At 40.1% G+C, this 17,125-nt stretch overlaps 1 protein-coding gene across 1 annotated transcript; it reads left to right on the plus strand.

Moving 5' to 3' along the window:
* Window positions 1-10,690: 10,690 nt before the first annotated feature.
* On the plus strand, window positions 10,691-16,511 carry trhra (thyrotropin-releasing hormone receptor a; the record flags this gene model as incomplete). The annotated part of the gene is made up of 2 exons (XM_083990316.1): window positions 10,691-11,497; window positions 16,086-16,511. The coding sequence occupies 2 exons, from the start codon at window positions 10,691-10,693 to the stop codon at window positions 16,509-16,511; spliced, it is 1,233 nt and encodes a 410-aa protein (XP_083846442.1).
* Window positions 16,512-17,125: the final 614 nt, after the last annotated feature.

The raw sequence follows: 17,125 nt of genomic DNA on the forward strand, positions 1-17,125 counted from the left end.
TACAGATTGATAGCCAAGGTATTTTTAGCACATGCAGAGTAAAGATATAAAAAATACAAAAGGTCACTCTAAATATATTGTCTTATTCCACAAATTCAGTTAAATTGGTTTAATTAAATTCTAAAAACTCACACAATAAAGACAGATAACTCTAGCTTTCATTCACCCACAGGTTGATGAGAGGTTTTTAAGGTCCAAGTAGGACATCCCTACGTCAACATCCTGCAGATCCGGATGCTGTTGAACTTCAGCTATTACAAACACCCACAAAGAAGAGGGGCACATGTTGAGTCTTTGACCCACCAGCCAAAGCATGCCCTCAATTATGCAGAACGTTAAGTCTTACTGAAAATTTCAACAAGCACAAGTTTGCTGTTCAATTCCAAAACATTTGCATATATTTTAGCCACACTCTCAAGTGAAGTACAGTGAGCTTTGTAAAAGTTTAACTTATCTGCCAGGACCTGTTAGGCCGCCACTGAGCATAATTAGTCAGACAGTAGGCTAGTCAACAGCAGTGGAGTTCATATGTCGTTTACATCCTGGACTACAGCTGAGGGCAACAACAAAAGTTTAGCTTGGCTTTACCAAAAAAGACATAGCAAAATGCAAAATGCACCACCAACATCAACAATACAACAAAACCTGACTTTGCCCGTGCCAAATTTGTAATGAAGGTAGCCTAGAAATTTGCACAGATACCAAAACTGTTGTTTGTACCAGGCTAAACAGATTTATTTGTGTTGTTAAGTTTGTCATATCAACATTTGGAGCCAGATCCCAGTGGCCATTCAAAGAAGTCTTGATTTTGGTACTTCATTAGCTATTTAGCATTAGAAGTTGCTTAGGTGTGTAACACTTATATTAAAATAAAGTAGAATAAAATAAAAAACAAACGGTTAGTTCCTCCCCAACTGCCTGACTGACTGGACCACTGAAGACCTATTATTCCTATTAATAGATTGATCACATTAGCTTTGTGCTATTTATTCCCACCTCTGGTTCCTGCTGAGCACCCATCTATCAGTCTGAAGCAGTGAAGGTTGTTTGAAATATCTCTCCTGGGGTTTCTATCACTGAGGAAGAACATGTGAACCAACTAAAAGCTAAATGATACGGTTGGTGACAGTGCTGCCAAGGCCCTAGCTGCTTGTTTGAATAGGATACATGTAGGCTAGGCTATAAAACATATAAAAAGCAATCTACATTTTTTTTGTCTTTGCATTTTTTCATTCACACACATGCACACACGATAACTGCCTGACTTTACATATGCCTAGATACAGTATTCAAGCCATACAGTCTATTATTCAAGCTCAGTGAATACCATAGACTGTAAAAATAAGGTGAATACCTACAGTATCATAGAGCTAGGTAGATGACGTCATGCAATCCCAGCATGCAACAATCGAAACCAAAACAAGGCCATATTTGACATTTAAGCGCGCTTTTTCACTCCCAAGCAAACATGAACATGGTGGACAGCTGTTGTGACCTCAAATGCCTGGGATGCGGCCAGACGTTACAGTCGGGTAGCTACAAGCAAAGAGGAAACATTTTAACGAGTCCGAAAGATCCAGAAAGAAGACAGTGAGTGAGTTAGCCTACTGCCATAAAACATACACACACTGCACAAATTCTTCACTTCGACACAGATAAGTTAACACTGCCAACATGATACACTGCCGTGCATCGTATGCTAGCATAACGTAGCTTTTACTAACGTAATGCTACGTTGTGCTAAGATACATCAAGTGACACTTACCCATCCAGTGACGACAGAAGTATCTTCAACTGGTAGACTGCAAAGACGAATATATCACGAAGCCAGATTATGTCCACCTGTGGCCCCTCTAGGCTCTTGTATGCTTCCAGAGACTCTGTGTAGGAGATGGAAAGTTTATCCCATAGTATAGCCTATTGCAGGTCTGGAAAATTGTCCGCTCCGTCTGTGTCATTACGTTATGTTAAATGTGTCAAGGTTTGCGATATGCCGCTCACTTTTCGTAGTGCGCACTGACCTCTGACGGCTTGAAAATGTAATCAGCACAGCGCCATTCATTTTTGCTGGGGCTTGTCCTACCAACATGGCGGTATAAACAAACCAAGTCAGTCACGTGACATCCGGAGCGCTTGTGGGAGCTCATTCTTCTACTCTGGGAAGTGGGAACCCCCTTGCTCAGCCCTCACTTATAAATAGTCATGTTTGTTGGGTGGTTGCACCACCAAAAGCAACAACAACTTGTTTTTCAGAAATTGTGTTGCACTACAAGGAGGACATTACTATGTTAATGTTATTTTACAACTAGGCTACATATTCAAAGCAGGTGTATAAAGCAAGATTATTTAATATTTTCTGCACACTCTCATGGAAACTATAGGCTACTTCCATTCAACTGCGTTTTCTGCCATCACTATGGGACAGATTGGGTCCTGCACTGATTCAATACAGGAGTCATCCTTGTATTCTCGAAAACGAAAAGGTGAAATATGGTTATTATATTTGTTCAACAATAATAGGCACTCTGGCACTGCCAAAGCTTTTTCCTTTGTCAAAGTTAGCATTTAAAGAACTGTATAACATGGCTCATTTAGCTTTAGGAGCATTATATACATTGTTGTAGCTAAGGGCTATAGTCACTTCACAGATGATTTGATTATGTATTGCTGTTAATCTGTAGGAAGTAAATGAGAAAATGTCATATTTTAAATAAATAAGGCAGTCTTGAACTGTAATCTTGCGACAAGACATCCAGGCTTGTTGCAAGCATACAGTGGGCTATATGCTCGCTCAACTGTCACTCATACAGTAGGCTAGCAGGACACCCTCGAGTGCTGTATGCAGGATTCAGCTGTATCAAAATTTCACTAGTTGAGTTATATAAAAAAAAACATCCAGTGCAGTTGTCATGATGGAGCAAATTAGCTGTAGAAACCAAAATTGTTTAGTTTTGTTTATGTGCCATGTTGATTTGTGCTGTAAAGTTGGACTTTTTAACACTATTGACTCAGTCTTGGAAAAAAGTGCTGTTTAGTTCACATTGGAAATATTTGAAATTGTATTTACCAACAAATCTCTAATTACAAAGTTCTAATGCCAATAACATCTCACTTTATAAAAACCCATAATAAATACATTATCTTCCCTATTCATTCCTGGCTAATGACGTTGAAACACATTTCTCCATGTGTGCATTAACAAATAGGGAGGTAATTATGTTGTAATGTGAAGATGTTACAAAGAAGTATAGTAGGCTGTTTGTGTTTTTTGTGTTAATGTGAAAAGTTTCAAATAAATTACAAGATAAACATAAAATCCCTTTTATCCTGGGGAAAATCTCTGTCTCAGACACTTCCTCTGTTGTCCCCGTTGGGACATTGTTAGTCTTGAGCCATGGGCAGGGAGGTGGTCATGGTACTCACTGGGTTTTCAGACTGTGTTTGATGCCTCAAAACATTCAGACTGCTGAAATTGCTAAAGAGACAGAACAAGCCCTGCCTTTTAAAATGTAATTCATGTAATGAGATGTTTTGGACTCTTTAATTCAATCTTTGCTTTTTGGCTGCTATTTTGTTGAATTTGACCTTTGATACAAATATAATTAATTATATGAATATAAACAATAGAATGGTATTCAGGAAGGCTCTCATAATAAATGTATTCACATACAGCAGACAATTTTAACTTAATCTTATCATCATGGTTTTCTTGCAGCCTTAGTCAGAAGAGTATAGCTGAGCGAACAATAGGCGACCACAGCGCTCCAGTTTGTCCTGCGGTCATCCATCCTTTTGATCTGGTCCTTAGACAACATGCCTTTTTTTTTGTTGTTGTCAAGGAAACAACATCATGTTAGACAGCTCTGCTCTGTCAGACAAATAGAACAGTATAGTATTAACAATTAATATGAAGACTTGCAGGAGACATTTGCAGCCATTGAGTATTGTCTTGCCTTTGTTTGATAAAACATAGGGAAGTATAACAGAGTGAATACGAGAAATTACCTGGGTTTACAGCTTTACCTCCTTCCAGTGAAGACTCCAAGGTCTGACGTTGATGGAGCTGACTCCCTGTAGTCCTCTGCCCTGTTTGACAAGAAGCTGAAGCCTGACATCCAGAGAACAGACTCCTCAGGGTTTTTCTCATCGTTCTGCCTTGGTCACCTAGAATTTCCCTGTTTGGTTGAGTCTGTTCCCCTTCTTGTCTTTGTGAAGGAGCTGAGGCCTGACGTTGAGGAAGCAGACTCTCCCAACCTTTCCACCCAGACGGTCTGTTTGCTGCTCAGAAAGCCTCTCATACGCAACAGAGTGCTGGACCATCATTTGCTGAGGAACGTGATCAGGACATAATGTGAGAAGCACTTGATTTTACATTACTGTTCAGCTACTACATAATTAACAGCTTTAGGGTTACCATGATTTGCATTTAAATTCAGTATACTGCCTTTCTGATAAAGCATAAAAACACTACAGTTACTTGACAGCTGATATGTTGATCGAGATATTGTCCGACGAGTCCATCGCCCCTCGTCGGACACAGTCGGGAGAAAGGAAGCAGTGAAACACACCGCCCCGACTACTGCCGACCAGAGCGATTGATATAACAGAGTGGCGACACTCCCATAGGACTCCCATAGAAATACCAACCAATTTTAAGTCATAAAGTGGTAATAATCTTTGCCATGTACAGTAACCATGTTGACTTAACAAAATAAAATGATTAGACTGATCGGTTCATTGTAAAACATTTATTTATTTACGTAAATGTGACAAAGACAAAGACCTTCCTTAGCTTGTGTGAATTAGGAATACCTGGTGCTGTCCAAACCAAAGAAACATAGCGTATGATGTAGGTCAAAGTAAACTTCCATCACAGTAGATACTGTATGTTTATGACCAGCAACCAGAAAGTATCTTGAGGTCTTTGACAGGTTAGTGTGCCATGGAAGCAAGGCTCTGTAGATTATTAATGAGCAGGTCTACACAGTCCCCTGGGCTCGTGAGGGCAGTCTGGCACGCTAACCCTGCAGTAGCTTTTAAAATGCCTTTCAGAGTGGAGGGTGTAGGCAGACATCAGGATGACAAGAGAATTAGGAGTATGGCAGGCAGACAGAGGTTCAGGCTGGGCTTTTTTTCCCCTCTTCCTTTTGAAAGGGAGTACTGTATGTGTGATGGTGGCAGGCACTCTTATGAAATATTCAGCACTTGGACCTTCAAGTTAATTTACAGTGACTTTCCTAATTGAAGCGATGCGGCTGGCCTCAACACAGACACTGTGGGATAATGGAAGGATAATAATGGCTTTCCTACTGCCTTGTGTGTGCAAAGATTTATGCTTCATTCAAAGATAAGACTTCACAAAATAGAAAAAAAAGAAAACACTTTTGGCGATTAAGCAAGCCGACCCTGATAATTAATTCCACCATTTCATAGAGCCTTCTTCTCTTTGTCGCCTTTTTCTCATAATTAATATGATCTTATCCCACATGCCACAGCTGCTTTTGCATTATAATGGCCCCACTAGCGCTTGCAATGTTCATCATATCTTTTGCATCTCTGTCTCCATCTGGACCAGTGATTATCTTACAGCCTTTCTTGTGTGCCCAGTTTTAATAGCACCCTAATTATACATCAACAAAAAATTTGTTTTAGCTGCTTGGTCCCATTTGTTTTGACTAATATACAGTCAGGTTCACTTTAGCTCTTGGTATCCTTGTGTGCAATGAATGGAGTCAAAGCAGCTGTTTAGTATGGACAAGGCAAACATTTCAGGCAGGATGGGATGAGTTTCATTCATTAGGTAAATGAGAAAGTCTTGAGTTCAGGCCAAAGATGTCATTTATATTTGGTGAATATAGTGAGCCAAGCCTCTGAGTAATGTGCTGGCACTACTGGTAATGATAAAATGTTTGCCTCTGAGTTTCTGTTGGAGTGTTTACCTTGAATTTTCATTTAGGGACAAGAGGACCTCTCTCCTAAAAGCTGCAATGAATGAATAATGTATTATATTAACACAGACGTCACTGCTGAGAATTTGTAAAATGTAAAATAGTAAGATTCAGACATTTGTAGCCGCTCACTTCTTCAGACTGTCTGGTAGAAATAGACGAGTAGTATTCTCTTCACAGCTTTAGACAGCTGGTTCTCCATCACGGTGTGTTTGTTGTCCTTCAGTGATTGTTCAGCAATAGAAAAACCTCCCTTGAGATGAAATACCAGCCTTCAGAAAGTCAGAAGGAATGCATTTCATAAATATAAATGAATGTGGAGGCAAAGGGTAGAAAACCTCTCCAAACCTGGAGAAAAAGGTTAAAGAATTCCAAGAAACTTTTGCTCTACAAAGTTCATTCACATTTTGCAGGCTACAAAACATTTGTTTTTGGCTTCATTCCAGAACAATTGGCCTAAACTTACTTTAACGCAAAATGTTTCAAAGTAATGACTGAAACAAAGCTGTTGCAGAAACGTACATGCATTAGTGCTCACAAACCCTTAGACCACAGAGACAAATGGCGTCTTTGTAAGGTGTGTCATGGGCTAAGTATTTACAGTAGCTTGCCTGCCCTCTCCTGTTCTCTCCTGTGTGTCAGTGGAGCATTTAACCATGAGGTGGCAGTGAAGACCCACTAGGAATGTTGAAAGAAGGGGAGAGAGTCTCAAAATCAAGATTAAGGCAGAGGAGCACTGATCACGAGTAGAGAGCACATGAACTGATGTTGTAGCTAATCACAATTTTGAATTATTCATACTTTACTAATGTCATTTAAATGCTTCTGAATCATTTTATTACACTACTTCAGAGGGGAACATGGTGTCACTCCACTAGATATATTCAAGAGCTGCATTTACTTTGCAGATTTTCTTATGATCACCATAAAGCCCTGTGTTAGAGATAAAACTTTATAACTCTAAAAAATTATAATTACTCTGCCTCAGGCAAGTAGAACAGTGAAACACCCCCCTTATACGTTTATGGATGATGAATATGGCACATAATAGTTCTGTATTGTGTATGTCTTCTATGGTTGCTGTAACAAACAACAACCTGCTGTTTTGCACAGGAGTTTTGTATAGAAATATATGTATTGCAGGGGATTGTCTTTGTGTTAGGGTATGCTAACTGGCTGCTGGCCATAGTCTCATGTTTACAAGAGAGACACAGGAGTTGTATCAGTTTTCTCATCCAACTCTTTTCAGGATACTGTATTTCCTCAAATCAAATGTAAGTATTACTTTACTTTACTTTAGAGGAAACCAATGTCCAATTCAATTCAGAGGGCAGTAGAAACAATCTTTATTAGGTTAGAAGCCCAGTGGCATTGCAATTATGTTCATAAGCACATATTGAGGATAACAAAAGCAGCTGTATCACCTGCGCAGCCTTTGATCGTTATACGTATCACCACGGCCTAACGGCATAACCATTTCCATTAATAAAATCAAGATTCTTTCGAAAAATAACTGTGGCAGGCTTGTCGTCGCCGACACCTCGGGTGGACATATTCTACAGATTCATATTCTACAGATGTGATTACAAAAGTTTTCACCCACCTGCAACTTGTGTGAGCCACTTGACCCCCTGGGGCTTTGAGGCGTGATGATTTTACCTAATCAAATATTTCATTTAGCCCTACTCTGATATGGCTTAAAGGGATACTTCACCCAAAATTGATAGTTGATGTTGTAGTACAGTACTGTAGCTCCCAGTGGCTGCGCGAGATTTGCTGTGAGATGTTCTTCCGTGTTTACATCATACATCCAATGGTTTACAACGACGAATGAACATCTCGCAGTAAATCTCGCGCATGCGCACAAACATCAACAGAGCCACTGGGAGCTACTGCTACATAAACGCTAAAAACAGAGATCAAATTATTTTTTTCCAAACAACTTTTTCATGTGGCGGCTTCAGGACACTTTGGTCAGTATGGACAAGCAGTATGGAAGTTTGGATGTTTCATAGTGTGTGTTTTGGACGATTCAAAAGTGAGCTCTATCTGCCACCATTATATGAAAATCTGTTGGCAGTCGGACCCCCCCCTGGAACTCCAAAAGGGTTTTGATGACTCTGAAAGTTCTCCAAACCCTTCCTTGGCATGACGGTGAGTAGAAAATTGGTGAATTATTGATTTTGGGTGAAGTAACCCTTTAATAGACATGGAGGGGATCAATACAGAGGTGACAATGAATCAATACCACATGTGTACACTGACATGAAATCTTTGGAGGTATTCTGGGTTAACTCAAGAGAATAACCTGCTTGAGATCAGAAGACTTAGGAGCACAAGCTCTCAAAACCACGACAATCCACTGGTGACGTCTAAAACACTTTTCCACCGATCTGTCTGACAACATGTACACAGTCCAAAAGGTAACCTAGAGACTGAGGCATGTTTCCTTCAAGGCTGTTTCCCTGCAGATTTCTTTGCTATTGCTAAACCAGCCTCCTGGGAAGGTTGTATCGACAGCAATATAAACAGCTGCATCCCCTACAGCGCTGAAAATCTGACTAATTTTCATCGCCTGCCTATTTCACTTGAGCCCATGCAGCTTCCCCAGGAATAACAATTCTGTTAATCTGGACTAGTGTTGAACGACTGCCTGAAACCTCTGCCAGTTTGTTTATCTTTTTGGCAACAGGACTAAAACACCAGAGGGCGGGAGAATGCTAATCAGAGACAGTTAAATCATCAACATGTACGTCTCAGTTTTTCATTCCACTACGGATATCCTGCAGATGGAGATGACTGCCGACAGTAGAGGACTTTTTCTCCCACTGAGAAGCAGCTTCTGACACATGTCTCCCTCAGACCTTCAATCTAATGTTACAGGTGTTTACCTTCAGGGAGGAGAAAAGCTACAACACCACCCACGGATGTTGTGATACCACCTGAGACCTCAGCCCCTTGTTTCTACACGGCGATGCTGTAATTTAAGTGAACAGTGTGAACCTTAATTTCCTCTCCCTGTCAATGAGGTGTGAGAAGTCAAGTGGAAGCAGGTAAACAACTGAAAGAGAGAGAGGAAGGAGGCAGAGAGAAACACTGAGACAATTGAGACAGGCACTGAGGAAGAATGGCCAAGATCCGATTCAGATTTCCTGCTATACATATTCACACGTTAGTCAGCCACTTTAAATAAAACTGTACAATACTGAACTGCAGCCCCAGATGACCTGAAAAAGTGCAAAAGAAGGAAGCTGTGCAAATATGGCAGGCAGTGCTGTGAGTATTCTTGAGCCACCACTTCAGAAACACACTATAACAATATTGCATTAAAAATATTAAAGTGACCATTCCCTTCTTTATGACATTTCTGTCTCCTTCCATCACCATAATGGTCCTATAATAGCTTAATATTGCACCCATAGGACTCAACAACAAGTTTAGAATGACCTTATTGTGCTTTATGGGGTGATTATTTATTTTTTATTATCTCTTATATTACTAACCTGTATCTGTCAACTGAGTCACTTTATGGCATTTTCTCCTCCCACTGTAGAGGTGTGTGTGTATATATTTAATATTTATACTTACACTTACAGTGTGGATCCAGAATATGTTTTAAAAATTTTACTTAAAGACACAAATGTGAGAATAGAAATCACACATTCAGAAACATACAAAACAACAATTGGTGAGTAATAAGTAACAACGAAACTAACTGTGCCCAAGTGGAATTTTATTAAAACAATGAATAAATAAATAACACTCAGGTTTTTTTCTTTAAGTCAGATTCACCTACAGCAAAGTTATATTTATATAACATCAGAAATGCAGGTGTAAACAGGAGTAAATGGGATAAAAAAAAACATTACTGGCAGTTGATGATAAGCATTTACTTTAGCCCACCAAGCACAGGTACTATAAGTAAAGTGTAAACAATGGTTTACAACACTCACACTAGAAACTAATGCATTGTATGCAGATATAAAAACATTTTAAGTCACCATACACACATTACAGGAGTTCTGTTTTAATAGCTGCCTAACCAATAATTTAAAGCTTCAATAGTTGCACTTTCTTATAGCTAAATTAAATTGTGTTTTAGTGTGTTGTAACACATCTAATAATGTAGCATTAACTGCTAATAGTAGATGATGTTAATAATTAACATAATAAGATCAATAGGTAAATTCAGCGCCAGAAACAAAATCCCTAAAAACAACACCTTCACCTTCACACACAGTAAATTTTATGATGGGGTTTTGTGGGAGTCGCTGACATAAGAACAAAGTTTGTGGCTGCAGTGTGTCACCGTGTGACTTCACTGTGAGCCATGCCAGAGACTCTGAGGAGCAGAGAGGCAGAGGCTCTGCAGGAAGCAGTGAGACAGGAGCAGGGCGCAGAGCTGCTGCTGCTGTTGCTGCAACACATCATCTCTCTGCAAACTTCAACCAACAAGCCAAGACAGCCTTCATTCACTTCATTCTTGCGTTTATGGAAAACGCTTTGGAGTTTCATTTGATGGATTTGCAATGTCAGAAATTGGATTTCATGGAGAGGAAAAGTGAGTTTGACTGGATTATATGTGGATGAAATTAAGTTTTTGGAGCATTTCTAGCCGGGCTCCTGTTGGAATTTGGACGCCGGGCCCGTGTAGTTTATTGAGATGAGTCTCTGTGGTTTTCTTTTTTGAATGCCTGGTGTGATTTTCGTAAAAGCGCACAGAGTCACAGCCTCTCTCTGCCATGGAAAACCTCACCATGGATAACGTGACCATGGAGAATGACACGTCGTTGCAGGACAATCAGACCCTGGGTGTTTGGACTGACTACACTTTTGAATATAAAGTGGCCAGTGTGTTTTTAGTGTCCCTTATATGCGGGGTGGGGATCGTGGGGAATGTGATGGTCATCCTGGTGGTCCTGACCACCAAACATATGCGGACTCCCACTAACTGCTACCTGGTGAGCCTGGCCGCCGCTGACCTGATGGTCCTGACGGCCGCCGGGTTGCCCAACATCACCGACGCCCTGTACGGTCAGTGGGTGTACGGTTACGCGGGCTGCCTGGGGATCACCTATTTCCAGTACCTGGGAATAAACGCGTCCTCCTGCTCCATCACCGCCTTCACCGTGGAGCGCTACATCGCCATCTGCCACCCCATCAAAGCGCAATTTCTGTGCACTTTATCCAGGGCAAAGAAAATCATCATGCTGGTGTGGGCGCTCACTTCTGTCTACTGCGTCATGTGGCTCTTTCTGTCAGACACTAAAAAGTTGGTGTACGACAACGTGGTGCTGCTCAGCTGCGCCTACAAAGTGTCCAGGAGTCACTACCTGCCCATCTACTTCACAGATTTCGCGGTGTTTTACGTGCTGCCTCTCATGCTGGCCACGGTCCTGTACGGACTGATCGCCAGGATACTCTTCCTGAACCCGCTGCCGTCGGATCCGAAGGACAGCACCAAGAAGTGGAAGAAGCAGACGAGTCAGGGAGGGAGGATGATCAGCGCCAGCTCCTCCAGCAGCACCACAGCTGCCTCCCGCAGACAGGTGGGTTCTGTTTGTTCATCAACATTTATCAGTGTGTAATCAGTGTGTGTGAGAAGGAGGTCAATGGATCCAGCTGCACCACAGGTCAGGTGTAGATCCTCAGTTTAGAAAGAAGTGAGTGAGTGCTTCTCCTCATCTTTATTATGTTTTTATTTAGGTGGGATAATATAGTGACATCATACTGTAGTAAAACTGACCCCACAATATAGATTTAATACATCAAACTTATTTGGTTAACTTCCACCTCTCATTGTTTCTTTTCTATATCTCATCCCTGTGTCTTATATTTCAGTGTTATCCTGAAACTGCGTTTTCACCAAAATATTCTATATTCTAGCTACTTCCCCCAAACCTCTAACGAACAAAAAAAAAAAATCAAATAATAGAAAGCCTGAGAAGTTTTGTAAAAAAGAAAAAAAAAAAAAAAATTCATTGCATTTAACCATGTTTTACAACTGGGGTCTATGACGGCCCCAACAATAACATGTTGTCCCAAACCAAACAATTCTCATAACATTAGTAAAAACCATGATGTAAGCTGCTGCTGCTGCTGCTGCTGCTGCTGCTGCTGGTGGTGGTGGTGGTATGGTGATTAAACTATGTGTCCTTTTTGAACTGTTCTGTTTGGACTCTCTAAAGGTCAGCTGCTGGCTTATCTGTAAGGACATGTGTGGTGGTAATTTGTGAAAATATGCACTTTGTACTAAAGGAAAATATTCAAACATCTAAGTACAGAACATCAAAGTGCTGCCGGCTCTCAACTCCTTTCATATCAAGTCTAATGAAGTGCAAACTCGCTTTCCACTTTTTTTTTCAAAACTCTGAAGCATAAATTTATAGCTCTGCTGAGGAACTAACTTAAGTGACAACAGACCTATTTGGAATCACATGATGGATGTTACAAAAGAGTTTATCAATCCTCTGCTTTAGCTTGTTTTCTTTTTGTGCATTTGTGTGCACACTGGAGAAAGGGAGAAAAACAGGCAATTTAAAACAAAAACACATTGACATAAGATATTGTGAATTCTAACTGTCCTGTATACGAATGTTTTCATTCCATGCTGTCAAATAAAATAAAATATAAGGTCTTATTTTGTTAAAAAATAAATAAATACAAAAATGCTCTGAAGGCACATACACACACCATGCCAGACACACAGGTACCAGAGCTAGATGTTCGTTTATCTGATCAACGGAAGAAGGCTTCCCTTGGAATGACAGGAGGTGTGGTACCCTGAGGGAGCTCCATGCTCTATTGGATAGTCTAATCAGTTAACCCCAACTCAAACAGGCTTTTGGCTTTTTCTCCCCCAGTTTACCTTTGTTTTACCTTTGACAAACACACACCCACAACAACACAATCATGTGTTTCTTGTGGACAAAAGGAACGATCCACGCTGTTATGACATGTGTCACTGAATTAACCCAAGGAGGAAATAATGAGAGTTCAGGTATTTTACTCAGTGATGACAGTGGCATTGCCCTTATCCGATCCTATTAGACTCACCTCACTGCAGCCAATACAACGCTACATAAATATAGATACGTTTTAATTATGTACAAGTTTCACAGCAGGATTATCACTTGCTAATTATGAGAACAAATTTTGTCTTTGTTAGGTTCCGCATACATTAGTACCCCACATTGAAAATCAATCAACAGCACCTGAATGAACACTGAATGGTTTATTTATGGGGTCAACACTTTGGTGTTTCTAAAGTTGCATGATAAAGTCTTCCTCAAGAACACATCCTCACCTTTATTGTCCCCGGAGGGAAATTTGCCTTGGACAATCAATACCTCCAGCAGCTGCATATAAGAACACAAGACAGACATAACAGTACATAACATCAAACATTTTTCATTCACTCCTGAGTGGGTACAGTTCATACACAGACCAGATATTGCACAGCCCTTGTTGCCTTGATTGCAACCAAGAAGGAAAAAAAAAAAATCTGCGTTTGGAATGGATAGTATGAAACAACAAATCAAAATTGTTGGGTAAAATGAAATGTTTATTTTCTCCAAAACAACATAACAGAGCTTACATGTTGGAGGCATCATCAGAAGATCAGTAAGATCCCTTTTTAAAGGATACAGTCAGTGGTCAACAGGACAACAGTTACACCTGTAAGATTATAAATGTAATGGAAAAAGGACGACTCTTGGTCCAGAGGTTTATACTATGTACAGTATATTTGGCCGTGTGGTACTATTGTTGTGTGGAAGATTTCTGTACCCTTTGTCTGGCCAGAGCATTTCTACTGAAACTGCGTCATGCGAATAACCAGTTCAACAAACTAATGAGGATGACTCACGGTTTTCTTTTACATAGTGTTTTGCCCTAGACTCTTCTGTGTTTCTAGTACTAATTGGAGTTTTATGTTCAATAGTTTGTCACTTCAGTGTATCTATATTATTTTTACTACTACAGACATTTTTGAAAAATATTTTTCATAGCTGTTGCTGACTTTAATTTCCAGGCTCAGTGATAGATTGAAAGAGTTCTCAAATTCAAATGACATTAATGATTTGTTTTTGAATGGCTTAGATATGGACCCAAAACTATTTTTCAGCTTTAGCTAGTTTTTAATGTTCCAAAAACTGTCCAAAAGTGATGATACTTTTACCTTTAGTGTACATACGTTTTAGTAAGTATGTTATGTAAAGGTTCATTTTAAATTTTTAAGTTTTGTTCGCAGTTTGGTATAGTACACCTTTCTAGGTTTGTTTGGGCCTATAAGAACTGGATGTAGCTCTCCATGATGATACAGGTGTAGCTGCTTTCCTGCTCATGCTGATTGGCACTGATGAACGCTTCATATTGTGTCAGCATGTGCTCCTACAGTAAATAAACTGCATTCATATTAGAGTGAATCCTTTTTGTCTGAAAATCCTCAATCAAACACACTGAGCTTACTCTTTAAAGAAGAGCACCTAAATGAATATTAAGTGCAGGAGGTGGTTTCCTCTTCATCAATATTTGAGCAGCAGTGTTTATCAGATTAAACATACTCAAACCGACAGAAGTGAGTCAAGTGTTCAGGTGTTGGTGCAGCTGTGTCATAGAGAAGACACTGCAGGTTACATCATTTGGTTAAACAAGAGTAGGTCAAAATGTTGTATTTGAATTTTGCCAAGTGTCAGCTGGTTTCAGCCCTTTTATCTGTTTGCTTCTCTCACACTGTCTGCTCACATATACTCTAGAGTATTTTAACACAATGAAGCTGTTCTCGTTTGGTCCTCTGGTCCTGTCAGATAATTGTACAAGGATGAAATTGTGACTGAGATGCATAAACCAGTAGCCACATCTAAATTGTTTCCAAGCTGCTGCTCTGCTGCTGAAATCCTTATTGCACTGAACTGTAAAGTTGAAGAATGACCTCACAGAGTAGCCTAATACTGGCTACTCTACTGTATATAACAGGAATGAGCTAATTTTGTCCACAAAGTCCCTAGCCAATCAGTGGTGTAACCTTATCAATTCGACTGACCAATTAGTTTAGTTTTAGTTTATAAGTTTATTTGAAAACAGGGACAGTGCACATTAATAACATCACTGTAAATGTGCCAGAATTAGCCAAGAGGCTATTTTTCATCTGTAGTCCCCAGACGGATGTTAAAAAGTCACCCTAAAAACAGAATATGAATATGATTAAAATTACAAAGTTATTAGCCAAGGCAATCTATAAACATGCACAGCAATTAACAACTTGACAAAAGAACATACAACATGACATGACAAAAGACAAAACATACATAACATCAATCAGAAAACATAATCAATACATCCCCATGCAGCAAAGACACATGACACAATACACATCACACCACAGCATGCAAAGCAGAAGCACAGACACAAAATTGTGTAACTGTTTCACTCAGTCAGTAACCCCTGACCCCTTCAGTGTGGACTCCATTGTAAAAATGTAAACCACCATACCTCCCACCTAGAATTCTTACTGACAAGCCACTTTGTCAGCAACACAGCAAGAGCAACTGGTGCATCTATTTAGAGTGCAGGGAAGAAAATTAAAGTTGCTTTCATACCAAATTCAGTCACTAATTATCAATTTTCCCTCATGTAATGAATGTCTGTGATCAGTCTGTTTTGTAGTTTTCCACACAACAGCATAAGAAACAGCAGAATGTGGTAATTTAGTTGCTGAAAAATTGGCGATGTGGAGCCTGTTGACCGTAACTTTTCATCTAACAGCTGTTACTCCCCACAATATTTACACAGTAATCAATGTCTGATGAAATGCAGAGAATTGCCACCTTGTTTTGTATCGCCTCCCACTCATAATGTCACAGTATCATCTGTGCTCTATCTGCGACCGCTTCACAGTAAAAGCCTCCCCTTGTTAGACCAGTTGGATGCCTTTAATGTAAAACAGGAGGATATTTTCTGTTTAGTTAAAAATCAATTGGCATCAAGATAAAAGTAAGAGTGTGATTCTGTTATATTGGTACGATGGATACTGAATCATAACTTCAAGAGTTTTGGCATGTTACATTCTGAAACCATAGGTTGATAATAGTAAGATACAAAATAATAATAATTCAACTCATGATTGAACTTTACCAGGTGACCAAGATGCTGGCTGTGGTGGTGGTCCTCTTCGCCTTACTGTGGATGCCTTACCGGACCTTAGTGGTGGTCAACTCCTTCCTGGAGAAGGCCTACCTGGATACCTGGTTCCTGCTCTTCTGCCGTCTCTGCATTTATTTAAACAGTGCCATTAACCCGGTCATCTACAACGCCATGTCCCAGAAGTTCCGTGCCGCTTTCAAGAAGCTGTGTCACTGTGGCCCTCAGCGCATGGAGAAACCGGCTTCTTACAGTGTGGCACTCACCTATAGTGTCATCAAGGAGACGTCCAATGGGGAAAGTCCCGACCACTTCACCACGGAAATGGACGAGCTAAACACACCGACAGATCAGTACCTACCCAACGCCAAGAGGATCCCATACGAGGAGCCTTCCCTGTCTGGAGGTAATGTCAAAGCCTGACTGAAAACAAACCTACTCCACCATCAGAGAGTCTGACAGCTGCAGTATGGATTCAGTCGCCCACTGAATACGTTTTAATTAAGTATTTTGACACCTCCAGTTTCTTTCATTTGATAAGCACATTTCCGACATATTGGTAAAAGCAGCTATAATGAGCTGTCCAAAATATCTTTGCAGAAATTCTGTTACTGTAATATAAAGTGCAAGATGTGATAAACTTAACCCTTCATATGATAAAAAGCAGAGACACCTTAATATAAATATTCACCTAAAGTGTTGCAGGAAAAACCGGCAGGAGAGCAGTTTGTCATCGGGTTCATCCTACATTTTGAAGACTGGTTCGGTTTAAACAGACCACCTTCCTGAAGTCTCTTCCTCTCTAAACTCTAAACACAGCCAGACCCTGTTAAACCACAAGTGGATAATTTAGGCCTGGGTGACATTAGTGTTTAGCATTATACTTCACCATACAGTACTTAAAGTTTAGGGTGCGGAACAAGAAATAAATCAGAGTAAGCACATTGTAAAATAAGTATATAAAGGTGTACTGAGTTAACTCTGCCAACGTTGTTTCCCATCTTAGAAAAGATACTATCCCTTTCTAAAAGACGCCA

The sequence above is a fragment of the Trachurus trachurus genome (assembly GCF_905171665.1).
Source record: "Trachurus trachurus genome assembly, chromosome: 16".
In the NCBI taxonomy this organism is placed as follows: Eukaryota; Metazoa; Chordata; class Actinopteri; order Carangiformes; family Carangidae; genus Trachurus; species Trachurus trachurus.